The following is a 14,891-nucleotide window of genomic DNA, read 5'->3' on the forward strand; positions in this document are numbered from 1 at the left end:
TGTCATCTGTTGTTGGCAGACTAAGTTATTCACTGCTTAGAAAAACTAGATATAGAACATTCATCTCTCTTTCAGTTGTTTATCTATTTCAACACTTCTCCCACTACTAATACATCTTTTATCAGCTCTGGTTCTATTTCTCTTTTGCTGTTTCGCTAAATCTAAATTTATAGCATTACTCTGAGCACACTGTAAGTTTCGGACGGAGGAAAAGACTTCAGAGTTTGATATGTGGATGTTACACATAGTTATGTGGTATGTAAACAGTACCGAATAATGTTTTATGTGAGCTTTTCTGGGAAGAGAAACGCTTTATAGGATCTTTATAGGATAACATATAAATATTATGACTTATATTTTACTTATATTTTGCTTAAAGAAAATGACGTCTAGTTTTAAGACTATTACTATTACTGTTGTTTTGCTTTGTAACATTGTTTTCATGAAAAATGTGAAATGTTAAGATGCATTGCAGAAGCTGCATTTTTGGAGAAATTGTGGAAGAAAACCGTCATGATAATGTCACAGTGAAAAAAAGTCTTAATATTTCTTAAAAAGGTTCACATTTTCCAATGCAAAGTATATACTTTTTTAACTTCTGATTGATTGACCCTACTAGGTATTTCCTGTGGTGGCTTACTATTATTATTGTGTCTAGGACTGTGTTGCTCTAGTTACTCTAGTCGCACTGTCTCCTGCAAGATTTGTTAGTGTTAACATTAATGACGGATTATGAGATGATTGTGTTATTGTGCCTGTGGTGAAGGGTGAGTGTTGGAAAGGTCTTACTGCAAACTTTGTGGTTTTACTTCTTCTCTGTTTTTGCAAAGAAAGCCCTAAACTTTGTAAGTTTGAAAGTTAGCAGTTGAATCCATTTATCAACCTCCTTTCAGACCACAGAAAAGGCAAAGACCCAAGTACGGGATACAAAGTAAAAATCCTTTCTCATTCTTTTCCCCTTATCTGTCTTTTTAGAGGAGAAATATGTCACAGTCCAGGCATATACCAGTCAGGGAAAGGATGAGATCGGGTTCGAGAAAGGAGTAACCGTGGAGGTCATCCAGAAGAACCTGGAGGGATGGTGGTACATCAGGTAATCAATCCGGTCCTCACACTTTAAGTTGTGTGAGTGTATATATATCTGTGCGTTGTTACATCAGTTTTACATAAAGGAAGATATGTATCCATAAAGTGCACTACTACAACATCTTATTTAAAACATAATGCTGACCTCTAGTGGTCAGTATGAGAATGGTAAATGCATGAGTTATACACTTCATCAGTATTTATTTAATTATGTATTATTTCTATGTCTGGAAAGATAATACTGCTACTAATGTATTGCAGGTATCAGGGTAAAGAGGGCTGGGCCCCAGCCTCATACCTGAAGAAACTGAAAGATGACCTTTCCCCAAGGAAGAAGACTCTGACTGGCCCTGTGGAGATCATCGGAAACATAATGGAGATCAGTAACCTCCTCAACAAGAAAGCTGTAAGCGAGAAGGACATTCAAACTGATGGAGAGTCCACCAGCCCTGAGCGCCACATCTCCAAAAGTGAAATCAGTTTACCTATCCCATATGCCCCAGAGGCTGGAGTGGCACCCACAGTGGTCACTGGTTTGGGAATGAACTCTGGATCTAGCGCCGCCCTACAAGAGAACAAGAGCAGGGCAGAGCCGGGGTCACCTGCTATAGCCCGGGTGGCACCACACAGAGTTGAAATAGGTGAGGAAATAGATGTATACAGCATTCACATGTTCAGAATGTCAGAAAAACTTTCTGACATAAATATAATTAAATTGCATTATACTGTTTTCTAATAGCAAATTTTTTGCTAGAATTTAGCTAAGTATGTGATCTTTTTTATATCGAATTGTACATATATATAGCCATATTTAATATAATAAATATGTTTATTTTCCTGTTATTTTTGCACATAGGATTTGATGCCATAGGTAACATTTCTTTTTGGTAAACAGATGTTTCCTAACATTTTGTCCGGGTGTTGTGTACATTGATAGTGACACATTCACTGTCTCTGTCGCTCAACATTCAGTTTGTCAACTGCTATTTGTTTGCTGTTTGTTTGTTATTGTGCTTGTTTGTTTAATGCCAAATGTACACTATACAACTGAAAAAAATCCCATAGTGCTGTACTGCTCACATTACATGACTTTTCATTCTTAAGTAAATCCTTTTTGTTGTGAATGGTACGATGAACAGACTACTATTTCACCTTAACAGGTTCTTAACAGACGGTATATGATCCCCAAAATTCCTGGTGTTTTTTTTAAATTTGCAGTGACTAATGTGCTATATGCATGGCACTTTGTGCTAAAAACCTAAAAAGCAAAAAAGACGAAACATGAATTTTGAAGAGACAATGTTCTTTTTAAGCTTCAAATTTTTTTTTCTTGTTGGTTATTGCTTATCATTATTCTCAGTCATAACAAGGTCATTGCATTTTCCGTGCTACAGTATTTCCTTATGATTTTTTATTCTCCTGAAATTATGCTTGTTGTGAACGCATGCTTTAGTGTGCTGGAACATGTCTCAGATGACACTTTCAGTCCAGTCTGGCCCTGATTTGAAACAGCTAAAAAAAAAATTGGGCAAAAAGGAAAACTCTAATAAAAGTCCTAAATTTGCTTAATCTACAGTAGTATTTGCTACTTTGACCTGAGAGACAGCTAATAAAATGTTTTTTTATTCACCTGGCAGGATCTCCAAACCTCAGGCAGAAACCTCCTCCTCGAAGAGATACAAATCTGGTAAGCAGACCAAAGTCATTTATTGATATTGTAAATTTATTGAGAGCAGCATTTACTTATTATTTTCCTTCAATGCTCAAGGCATTCCAGTTGCCCAAACCTCCAGAGGCCCCTACTGTGGAAGCGGAGTACTACACCATCGCAGAGTTTCAATCCAGTATTTCAGATGGTATCAGCTTCCGTGGAGGACAAAAGGCTGATGTAAGTTAATATTAGCACATTTTCAGGATTGGTAATTATAAAATGGACTATATCTGAAGATAAATATTTAGGATCGTTCAAGGGTTTTATGCACACTTTCATAATGCAAACAAATTCATTGTAAGATAAGTATATTAATCACTAGTGATTAGTGATGTTTAAAACCCACTGTATAATAAATATATTCCATTGTATTACATAAACATGTAATATGTGGTCTTTAGGTCATAGAGAAGAATTCTAGTGGTTGGTGGTATGTCCAGATCGGGGACATGGAGGGCTGGGCACCCTGCTCCTTTATTGATAAACGCAAGAAGCCCAACCTGAGCCGGCGAACCAGCACACTTACCCGCCCTAAAGTTCCACCCCCTGCTCCACCAGTCAAGAAGCAGGACTCTGAGGAATCACCTTCTCTGGCTGGCTCTGCATCTAAAGCTCCAGAATCTCCCACTCAGCGTGTCTACGAGGAGCCGGAATATGATGTTCCTGCCATGGGTTTTGACTCAGATCTGGACAGTAATCATACAAAACAAAAAATAAACAACTCCCCAAAACCAGAGCCCCGTAAGTTTGAAATTAAAAGCAACCCAGCAGCAGCCGAAAGAATTGCACAAGCTGGCAAAGCATCGCCTTTACTAAAAGTAATGACCTCCCCCTTGAGAAAAAGAAACTCACTGGAGGATGTCAATAAGGAGGAGGTGATTTATGAAAATGAAGGGTTTAGGTTCTCCTCTGATGACTTTGCCAGTGGTTGCGATTTAGATACACCAAGGAGTCTCACACTGGGTCGTAAACCCTTCGGGTCATCCTCTGGAGGAGGAAAGCCCCTCCGGAAGGTAACGCCAGATATAAGCCGGAGTCACTCTCTTGGCCGTGCTGAGAGACACAAGTCATCCTTAGATGAATCAGGACGTAATCCCAAAAGAGAGCCTGTCATGCGAAAAGATGTGGAAATCCGGGTTGGCCAAAGTCCCTTAGCCAGGCCCAAACCAGTGGTGCGACCCAAACCTCTACTTTCAAAGTCAGAGCCACAAAGTCCAGAAAGAATGGACATCAGCAGCCTGCGCCGCCAGCTTCGGCCCACCGGAAGTCTTCGTCAAGGCCCGATCCGTGCAGTACGTGGTGAAGATTCTGAGACTGCTTCTGTTGTGTCCTCTGAGGATTCCATGTCGTCAAGAAGCACCTCCGATCTCTCCAGCGTCTATTCCAAAGGTAGCCGAGGTGGGGAATCCGACCATGAAAGTGTGCTCTACAGGACCACAGATGCTTACGAACGGGCACAAGAGTCTGAAGTCAGCTTCCCAGCTGGTGTAGAGGTTGAGGTACTGGAGAAGCAGGAAAGTGGATGGTGGTATGTTCGCTGGGGAGATGATGAGGGATGGGCACCTACTTTCTACTTAGAGCCAGTCAAGCATACCCAAAATCTTGGTGTACAAGATGGCCCTCTTGTTGATCTTGGTACTACCAACAAGTCCAACAGCCTCGAGAAAAATGAGCAGCGTGTTCAGGCCCTTAACAACCTAAACCAGCAGAACCTGAGGAGTATAAGCAACCCTAGTCCACCTATCCCATCCAAACCACCGGGGGGTTTTAGCAAACCAACCGCAATGCTGAACGGTTCCGGCGTGCGGATGAGGAACGGTGTCCGTCAAGCAGCAGTGCGACCGCAGTCAGTGTTTGTATCTCCACCACAGCCTCTGAAGGACACCAATATCCATACAGGGTCTTTAAGAAGAAATGAATCACTGGGTGCAGGCGACCACTTGAGGTCCACAGGCGGCGTAGGGCGAAACTCCTCCTTCACTGCTGTTCGACCGCAGGTGGTGACTGATGTACGGGTCAGGTCTGGGACCACCATTACAGCACCCGCGGGAAGTTCAAGTCCCTTGATTGCCCAGAGAAATGGAATTCCAGTCTCTACTGTAAGACCAAAGCCCATCGAGAAGACACACCTCATTCACAACAACCTTCGAGAGGTTTACGTATCTATCGCTGACTACCGTGGCGATGAAGAGACCATGGGTTTCTCGGAGGGCACTAGTCTTGAAGTTCTGGAGAAGAATCCAAACGGATGGTGGTACTGCCAGGTTCTCGATGGCTTACAGGGACGTAAAGGCTGGGTACCGTCTAACTACCTGGAGAGAAAAAAGTAATTCCCCAAAAATGTTTTAAACATGCACAATTGTAATCAAAATGTAAAAGGACGAACTGACTGAAGGACTTTTGGTTTGAAACGAGAGGGACAGAGCCTTTTAGAAAGGAGTTTACATTAAAACGCAAGTAATGCAGGTGAATGTTTAGCAAAATACCTGCCGTAACTTTATGCCAAATGGGTGCCTTCGTACATCTTTCACTGAATGTTAAGAGGAATCGGTCAAATACCAGTGAAGCAACTAAAATACCAAACTTCAACTTAGTGCCATAGGCCTACAAGTACAGAAAGCAACAAACCTATTTTTGTTACAACAAATACCTGAGAGAAAGATCATCATAGGTGCATAACCAAAAGTGCAAATCCAATCTTAAGCACTTGAAAACAAGAAATTCCTGTTTCAAAATCTTTGAACAAAAAAAACCAACATCAAATGTTATCTTAGCATTGAGTGCGCTCGAAGAAAAAAAGCATAACTTTGATTGTCGTTTTTTAAAAAACTATCCTTTTTTTATTGTTTTGTGTAGATGTTTGTGTTATATCTTCCTTAGAGATGTATTTCTGCTTTCTTGTAACATCCTAACACATCAAAAAAGTTCACAGAGTCATATCCTGTCTTGATTAGTTGCAGGTCGTTATTGTTTAAGTCACTTTTGTTTTCCCCGTTCTTTAAATATGCACAGGCCAAAACGAATAAAACATGTTAAATGAAAATAGTCTGTGAAAGCTACATGCATGGATCACCTCATGCCCACTTAACTATTGGGTTTAAACCCGCGTTTAGTTTACAAAATGCATTCGTTTATATTAGGAGGGTAGACAGCTTCAGAGGACAGGACTTTAGATATTGCTGCTGCGTGTGTGATGCATCTGTTCATTCAAGAAATCAGGACTGGAAAATCTTTTGTTTTATTTAGCATAACGTTGACATAACGTTGAGCCCAAAATGTGATCACACCAAAGAAGAATTACAGACACATTTGCTAGTTGTTTTAGAGTTAGTATTTATTTTATGGGTACAAATAAATAAAGTGTATTCAGCAAAGCCTAAACGAGGTTTCAGAACTGAGAACAAAGAATATTTAATTGTTATATCTGGAAGCACTTGATTTTTTTAAAACCCAAAGAAAAGCACATTAATATGCAAGGATAATTTTTACATTACGATATTGCTGGGCAGTATTGAATCTGAAGTTATACAATAAGCAGTTTAAACTACTATCATAGTGTTTAATTTTCAACGAAGATATGAAAATAAATTCACAAACTTTATCTTAGTCCATAGTCCAATCTCTAATTCTCTTCTTTATACATGTCTGAGCTCAGAATTATTACTTCCCCCTTATTCATTTAAATAATATTCACTAACAGCATCAAACAACTGATGTTCAAGACTGCTGAAATATTTTTCTAATGAATAGTGTGAGCTCTTTAACGAGTTTAACACTACTTTTATTTGATTTAGTTTTCTGCTGGACAGTATTTTAGTGTTAAACAGTTAAAACATTAATTACCTGCTAGATTGCAGTTATATTCTATTAAGCAGAAAAATTGTTTATTTTGTCTTGTTTGTTGGTTGTTGTGTGATCACACATGGACAATAATGATGAATGAAGTCGTTCATTTGTTGTGAATCAATGCATTTGAGCTTTTTCTTGGATGCACTGGTTTTAAAGATGCAGTGCGCTTCATCAGCATATAATTTATTTTTATTTGTATTTATAATTTATAACATTTTTAATGCTGTTTTTAGAAGATGCCATTTTATTGTCATTTGACACTCTCTTTAAAACTTGAAATTCTTGTTAGTTCTGTAGTAATTGGCCACTGCTATATTCTGAGATGGATGATTTTTTTTTTGTCTGTTATGTAGGCCTCTGTTAATTAGGCAGATTAATAATCTCCTACCGTCTTAAAATTGGAAGCAGATTTTTAAAACAATTTATGTTAATATTTTATATTGAATATTTTTTTCTCATTATGTGAACGCTTTCACATGATTTTGTAAAATCAGAAATGCATTTTCAACCAGGCTGATTGCTGCACCTTTAGCAACTATGGACACTTCCTTTCTCGTTATTGATCCACATATAATGCCAGATTATTTAAACAAAACAATATCTTTTTTCATCCTATCACTACCAGATTTTTGTTTCTTTTTTAAATTGACGTGACAAAAAATCTGAACGACATTCAGCCAATCGATCCTATTTAAAAGCCAGCAGTGAAATGGGAACGATCGATGACGTAACATTTTATAATAAAAACAGCAGGGCTCTGTAGTTATATAGCATACGTGGATCCCTAATTGTGACTGGACCAAATTTGATTTAAATGTGTTTCGTTAAAATGTTATCATTAAAAAAAAAACAAAAAAACAAACGAAAAAAAACAGCAATAATGGGATTTTGAAGTTGTAATTTGGGTGATTTTGTTTTTAACTTTGAAAATGAAAATCAAGCCATTGCACTCAATTGCAACTCTCTTTTTGACGATGGCATTATAGAAATGTGTCGATTCACTACAGCGCAGCGCTTGTGATGGATGTCGCTAAGCTCCATTAACACTTTGCTTTTTCTTCATTTGCGCCTATACAATTTACAAGGGAACTGTTAAGTGTCAAACTAGTTCTTATATTACTTGTGTATCTGCTAGCTTTGTTTTATGTGTTCTTTATTTATTTAAATCTTAATGCTTTTTTTCAGGAACGGTATTGTGTTTTACTGGGTTTTTTTATCTTTCTTTCTCCTGTTCACTTTTGACATTACTCAGATGGAATGAGGAAATGTGCAATACAAAAACAGGCATCTCACCAGTTAAGAACCACAGCATTGGAGAAATCTTTGTTTTTACTTATAATTCTGGCAATTTTACGTCGAACAATGCCTGGTTTTGTCCCATGGTTTTGTTTTTAAGTCAAAATATATCAGTGTGTGTTCAAATATGTTATGCTGAATGTTAAAATGCCCTGATGGATACCTTCAGTCTGCCGGATTTCTGCATTCATACTTTTTACCTACTGAACCGCGTCTTGCTTTAAGGGGTTTAGTGACCTCACAGACCCATGGTGAATCAGTATGGAAATAATAGGGAAGCATGGGCATATCTAATTCTCTGAGGCATTTAACAGATCAGCCTGTCAAATTACAAATTTGAGATGGTGGGGCAAATCTATCAGCAGCTAAATGAGCGCTGCACCACACACTGCCAACTTCTCTACATCCGCCCCCCTACATTCCTCTGTTACCATGGCAAACTCCATCCTAAATTCCAATCGACTTACTGTATCATTGACAGGTTTCTTTTTCCCTTTTGTTTAATCTACTAACAAGTTCGTGTTTAGCTTTAGGTTTATTTCCGAAAATCCAGGTTTAACTTTCGACACATCACAATAACGTGGGCTGCATATATTTGCTTCTCTTTCTGTCTGAATTCATTATTATGCGAGTTTACAATGCCTTTGGCAATTGGAATTGCTTTTACTGAGAGTTTGAACAGAAGAACAGAGAATTCGACTTTGGTTGAAAATGAGGAGGGTTATGAGTGACTGTCTTTGAGTTTTTGGTCAAGAGAAGCTTTTTTATGAGCGCTGAAATACCTTCACCGTTAAACAGTCCATCTCAGATTGCTATAATCACATTAAGATTTGTGATTATGTGGGGGGATGTATGAGATGCACTTACGGGAATGTCCCAGGTTCTGTGGCATGGTGTTGGAAATCATTTTAGCCAACTGCTCTATTGAGAAAATGTACTATTTAGTGAGATGTAGTGAGTTCAAATCCAAAGATCCATGAATTTGCATGATGCAGTTCATACAGAAACATACAATTTTAAGAAAAAAGTTAGCAAGAAGGTCCACCTTCATATATTCTGAAGTCTGTAGAATATATGAAAGACGTGATACAGTACATTCGTTTTTATGAATCTCCATCTTTAGGAATTCAAAGATGTAGTGATTCGTTCAGAAACACATTTATTTAGGCAAATCATAGTTGGAAGGTCCACCTTCGTGAATCCGAAGGTTAATGTATCTGTGATTCCTACTGAATTTTTTTAATTTTAGAAAACTATGAAAATCCACTTAACTGTCAGTGTGGTGTAACCAGATTGCACTGTAATGTTTCACGAGAAACGATTATCCATTACGAGCTGCGAGAACGTGTTGGTTTTCAAAGTATAGAACACTTGGTGTTGAACCTGGAACATCCCTTAAGTTCCTGAATCGAAATAGAAGAATGTTACTTTTACGGAAAAAAGAAAGCGGGTGTATTTGTCCTGTTTGTTTGGTTTGTCCTGTGGTGGTTTGTGTACGGGGGTTTTTAAACGGTGGAAAGGGAAGGTGAACAGAGGGAATGCATGTTTATGATGTTTGGTTAGAAGAGAATCCAGTCAGGTGAGGTTAGACATGATTAAACCGCTCTAACGGACTTGAAGAAAAAGTGGAAAGAAAAAGCAAAGCTTTTTACGATAATTAGCACTTCAGAAAAGCTTCCCGCTAGCAGCAGCTCATTATGATGTCACGGTAGCACTGCATTGTCATAACAGCACTAGCGAGGCGTAGCGTTCTAGAAACACACTACTTATTTTTGCTGGGAAACTGACTGCAACTTAATTCAAGTGAGCAGCCTCGTCTCCAAAGGCCATTGTTTCTCAAAACACGCCTCAGTGCTCGAGTACACATGCTGAGGTTTAAAAAACTTGCAAACGGATATATCCGCCCCAGCTCGCCGCTGCCGCAGACCTCTTTATAACAATTAAAAAGTTGCTGACAGAATGTGTAAAAGAATAGGACTTCGTCTCCAGCTCACCCACTGCGGTGTCAGGAGTACAGGCGCGCTGTGAAATCACATTACCCGAGTGCTCGGTTAATTACAGATGCTTGAGAAGAGCGCCGTGAATACAAATGTCACACTGATTGTGGATGTCGAGCTGCCGGGGGCTCGGATCAGATGCCGAGATAGATTGATCGTGTCTCTAATGGCTCACAGCATGTCGAGATGTATTAACATCATCAAGAGGAATCATTTGAGCTTCCTGCGTCAGCGAGCGGCTTGATTTACTGAGGCGTCTATATATGTCGTGTTGGCGTGCAACAAAAGTTGTAAGAATGTACGTGATCGATTGCTCGGGAAACCTGGGAGTTTTAAAATTGTGGGTTTCGAGCCTGGAAAAGCCATGGATGAAAACATATTTAATTGCTGAGAAACTGATGGAACAGGAAGTCACAGGAAGCGCCCTGTGACTAGTTATATTTCTGCTAAAACGTTTGACGCATTTCATCAATAATTTGACTAATGTTTCATGCGACCGTACCTGGGTAGTAAGGAAGTAGGCCTGTTTTAGGCATGGATCGTGGTGGGAAGTGTTGAATGTGCGCTAGCTGTGATGTATGATGTGCTTGAAAGGAGTTTGGTAGGTTTTATTTAGATTTTTCTGTGTTAATTAGCGTTTTTGATCAGATGCATCAGTGTTTGGTGTGAGGTGGCAGCCGGGTGTGCGAACAAGTGCAGAAAGGGAACATGCTGCAGCGGTCTAATCTCTTGCTGTTTTCTGTCCCTGTCTCTGCTCGGCTGTCTGCACTAATTACCATTCTTCTGCTCTTAATTAACAGTCATGAAAAAAAAAAACAGCATGTGGGGCCAGCAACGTCTTGCTTAAAAGAATGTTTTGATGAGCGTCACTCTGAAATTTACATTTACTGAGGATTGCTTTCATCATTCACCCACTTAACAGTCTGCTAATAAGTTTTTTTTTTTTTCTAAATCTGATCTTATACATATACAGTCTTTCAGGAAATACTTTTTTAAAAAAAGTTCTCCTCAAGTGATTTTTCAAACAAAGTTGAATTCTCAGACAAGGAATTGAAAATGCCTACTAAATAATATGCCACAATGTTTCTCTGTTACAGACCATTGGATGTAAGGAATGTTTGGCTAGATATTTGCAAAACCCTCTTGTCGAACGATATATTAAAAAGTGTGCTCTTGGACATATTGAGAAAAGGCCTTGCATTGATATTCTTCAGCGCTCAGCCAAATCTACATTTTGTATGCATTTCTTTTAAAGATCTAAAGGTCTACAGCTTCAGCTTTTGATTTTCAGCATTTTTTTTTTTACTTTATTTTGTTTTTGTACCTTTATGTTTACATTGTATCTTGCATTGCTCTAAAGGAAAACACAATAAAATGTATCCTCCTTGTTCTTATAACCCGTTGTCATGCTTTGGTCTACACTTAGTAGAGAACATTCATCTTTCATGGATTTATATGCAGATATTTTTAAGTCAGGTGTCAGGTAGTCAAGAATTTAGGGATCATGTTGTTATACCCAACACACCGATTTACTTTTATATTTGAACAAGATGGAGCAATGATAGTTCACAAAAAAAAAGTATCGTTTGGAATAACATGTCTAATTTTTAACCCTGTTTTGACTTTTAATTGGACTGCCAAGATGTTTGTATAAAATTTAATCAAAAACATTTAAAAATATTAATTTCTAAGATAAGCATTCATATAAGTGATAAGGTCATGTGGCAGTGCTCTACTAGCATAAAGGCTAGCATGCGAACATAACTTTTTTTCGCTTTTGGATGCAGAAAACAAACGTAATGACTAATAAAAGAAGTTTTGACTGTCATGAACATAACTACTAATTTTGAAGCTTGTACAAACGACAGAAATAAAAAGCTAAACATGGGCTATAAATGAATCCATGTTTACATGACTTTAACCTCTCTTGCGCCTTCAGCAACTCTTTTAGTTTTCCTTTCAAAAACATCTTCCATCAAAGTTTAAGCTAGAGTAGTTTGCGAGAGCGCACAAATAAACTGGACCGGAGACTAGATACGTTTTCCGGTTTGGTTTGATGATGATTCATGTACCTGAAACCTCTGTAGTCATATTTTTAAAACAAAAGGTATCCTATGTTACTGCTCTTTATTTTTTAGAATAAAATAAAAATGAAGATACTGAAGTTCTTATGTCCGTCATTTATCCAAAAATCTATTCATAAACTGAATTAAAGCCGGAATTGCACGTGCTAAAATGCTAATTGGGTTTTGTGTTTTGGCGTAGAAATGATCACGTGCACTTTATGGAAGGGTCGTTTTGTCGGGAAAGCAAGAATAAAGTGTTCATTGAATGCGGTATAGTGTCTGCCAAACGCACCAGTGTAGACCTAAAGGCAAATTAATTTATTAATATTAGATATTCAGTTTCGTGTAGGCAGTTTCCGCACCACTTTAACCCCATTGGTTCGCGCCCTTCACGTGACTGTTCTCGACGCGCCATATTTGAATATCTTCAGTCTGTCACGACTCGTTTAACGTTACTCTAACTACTAACTGCACAACATCACTGTGTGATTTCAGATATCCTGAAAACCACCGACTCGACGGTGAGTAAAAGGTGATTCAACCGATTTATTCTTTTAAAAAGGGATAAGTAGCCCGTTTGTCAAGCGCGCATGTCGGTTTCTACACATTGTGCCGAACCATAGATTTTTAATATGTAAAGAACGACGTCACGCAAGCATTTCTAAGTATTTGTGGACGATGACATATGAGGGATATGAAGTTGATTAGAAAGAGTAGAGCAGGAGACAATAATTTGTCCACTAGGGGGCAGCCTTAAACAGGCTTGAACCAACATGACTAAAATCTAGATGGAAATAGTGTGTTCGCAGTGGGTTGTCACCCTGGTTGGTCTCAGAAACCCTTAACTATGAGGGGAGATCTTCTTCATCCTCCTCCTCTCAGCTCCAGAGCACAGCATCAAAGACACCTTTCATCCTTCATCTGCACACCTCTGATCTCAGGCATGTCAAGTGCTCCCGTTAATCCATCTCGAATGTTTGATTCAGGGTCAGGCTGCCATCACGGTTCATGCCGTATATTTTCAGACTTAATTTCGAATCGATTCTTGGTCAGATGCGGTGAGTATAGATCAGTATAGGTGATAGGTCACTATTTTAAAATCGCGGCGTATTGTGTTTCGGATGAAACGTCGTGTAAAATGAAAGGCGCTTGAGGTACAATTGTCCCCTAAATATGAACATTTTAACAGAGAAGGCAAAGGAAAAAACACACCGCTTGCTGAAACGCATCTGCAAAGTTTATTGACAGTCATCTTTGACTCAGACAAAACAAAGCTTCATAAACTGATCACAGACTTTTAAGAAGAAAACAAATCTGAACGTGGGTTTGAGTCAAAAACTGAATGCCGCAATAAGCCGAGGCATCTATCGTGACTAGTTCACTACTGACCTCATGGACTCTATGAATCAATGATTCAATTAACACAGCCCTTGAATGAACCCTGGGAAAGAGGAATCATATCTTTTTGATTCAATGTAGTTTGGTCCCACTGTTCACCAATGGGGTAATGAGTGAACGAAACACACTGAAAACAACAAATACTAGGATAAAGAAAAGCAATTCCAATCATTTTTTTTAAAACGCGTATATAATAAGATAAAAAAAGCTTCTGTTTTTATCATCATTGAAAAAATATTCTAATTTTATCAACATTGAAATTGAAATTATTTAAGGTTGGGGTGATCATTTATGCAATATCCCTGATCCCATTTGTCACAAAACATCAAACTTTTTCTTTTTTTTTCTCCTGAAGCAAACAAAAGTATTGGCCGTTGTGCTAATATGGCTGTTTTTGTTATATCTAGAGCTTTGATTAAAAATAATTCCAAAACGGGAAAGCTAAATAAGGTAAATAACATTTACCACAGAATCTGCAACACGCTTCAGATTCAAACACATCGTACTCTACACACGGTACATAAATAAAGTACATTACAGGGTCGACAACAATCAAATGCGAATCCAACTGTGGCGCATCGGTAAAGGACTGTATGTCCTCTGAAGGTCCTTTAAAAAAACAGGGTGAAAGCGAGAATGTCAAATAAATAATCCCATTCTATACTGATTTCATTACAAACATTTAAATGATAGAGATGTGGGGTAAGATCAGTACACTTATTCAAACAGGATTCATTTCATTTTGTCCAAATATCAACAGAAAGATGATGTCAAAAACTGGTACAATTTTTCAAAACAAATTACAATCAAATTTTATAAAATGACAAAAAAACCCACAAAATTTGCCCTTATATTACACCCTAAATTGTGCAAAAGACATAAAGTACAAAACTGGGGTGAAAAATAAAAAACATCGGGTGGGGGATATTGATTATTTTAAAGTGACAGAAATTATTATTATTATTAAAAAGTGCAAAATTAGTTTGATGGAAAAACGTCAATTTGCTGTTTTTAAAAAAAGTCTTTCAAAAAATCTTTAAAATAAACTGAAATATTGGGCATTCGGAACATTTTCAGAACTTTTAGCAAGTTCAGTTCAGTAAAATTTCACCATAAATAGGCGCCTCAGAAGAAAATACGCTGCCAATGAAATCATAAAACACCTGATATCAAAGGAGGGAGTGTACATAATCTTCAGTTCATCTTGCTCCCAACAAAAAGTTGGTTATGATTGATTGTTTACTGCGAAGCCCCTGATTGGTGTACTGCTCACAGCTTGTTGGGTACAAGAAAACCAGCACAAAATTCAAGAAATACACTTTCGTATAAACCACAGAGGACTGACATACTATACAATCATAATTTCGGTCCAATAATTCAAAAAAGAGGAAAAATAATAATAATCATAAAAACAAAGCGCTATAGCAACACCTCAGATACAGCTATGCAAGTAGGTTCTTCTAATTAACATAAATTAACATTCAAAAG

The 14,891-nt window shown here is 38.0% G+C and overlaps 1 protein-coding gene across 8 annotated transcripts in view; it reads left to right on the forward strand.

The window, feature by feature from the left end:
- sh3pxd2aa (SH3 and PX domains 2Aa) overlaps positions 1-11,336 on the forward strand; it is an 83,149-nt gene extending 71,813 nt beyond the window's left edge. For 5 of the 8 annotated variants that reach the window (XM_043239630.1, XM_043239976.1, XM_043239805.1 and 2 more), the window contains 6 exons: positions 976-1,093; positions 1,348-1,727; positions 1,943-1,957; positions 2,724-2,773; positions 2,855-2,974; positions 3,199-11,336. In XM_043239630.1, coding sequence (XP_043095565.1) covers positions 976-1,093; positions 1,348-1,727; positions 1,943-1,957; positions 2,724-2,773; positions 2,855-2,974; positions 3,199-5,127 — 2,612 coding nt within the window. In that variant the 3' untranslated portion in view covers positions 5,128-11,336. The remainder of the gene's footprint in view (positions 1-975; positions 1,094-1,347; positions 1,728-1,942; positions 1,958-2,723; positions 2,774-2,854; positions 2,975-3,198) is intronic. The other 3 variants (XM_043240236.1, XM_043239715.1, XM_043239891.1) reach the window with 1 other exon arrangement.
- Positions 11,337-14,891: the final 3,555 nt, after the last annotated feature.

Source organism: Puntigrus tetrazona, chromosome 1, assembly GCF_018831695.1.
Source record: "Puntigrus tetrazona isolate hp1 chromosome 1, ASM1883169v1, whole genome shotgun sequence".
Lineage (NCBI taxonomy): Eukaryota > Metazoa > Chordata > Actinopteri > Cypriniformes > Cyprinidae > Puntigrus > Puntigrus tetrazona.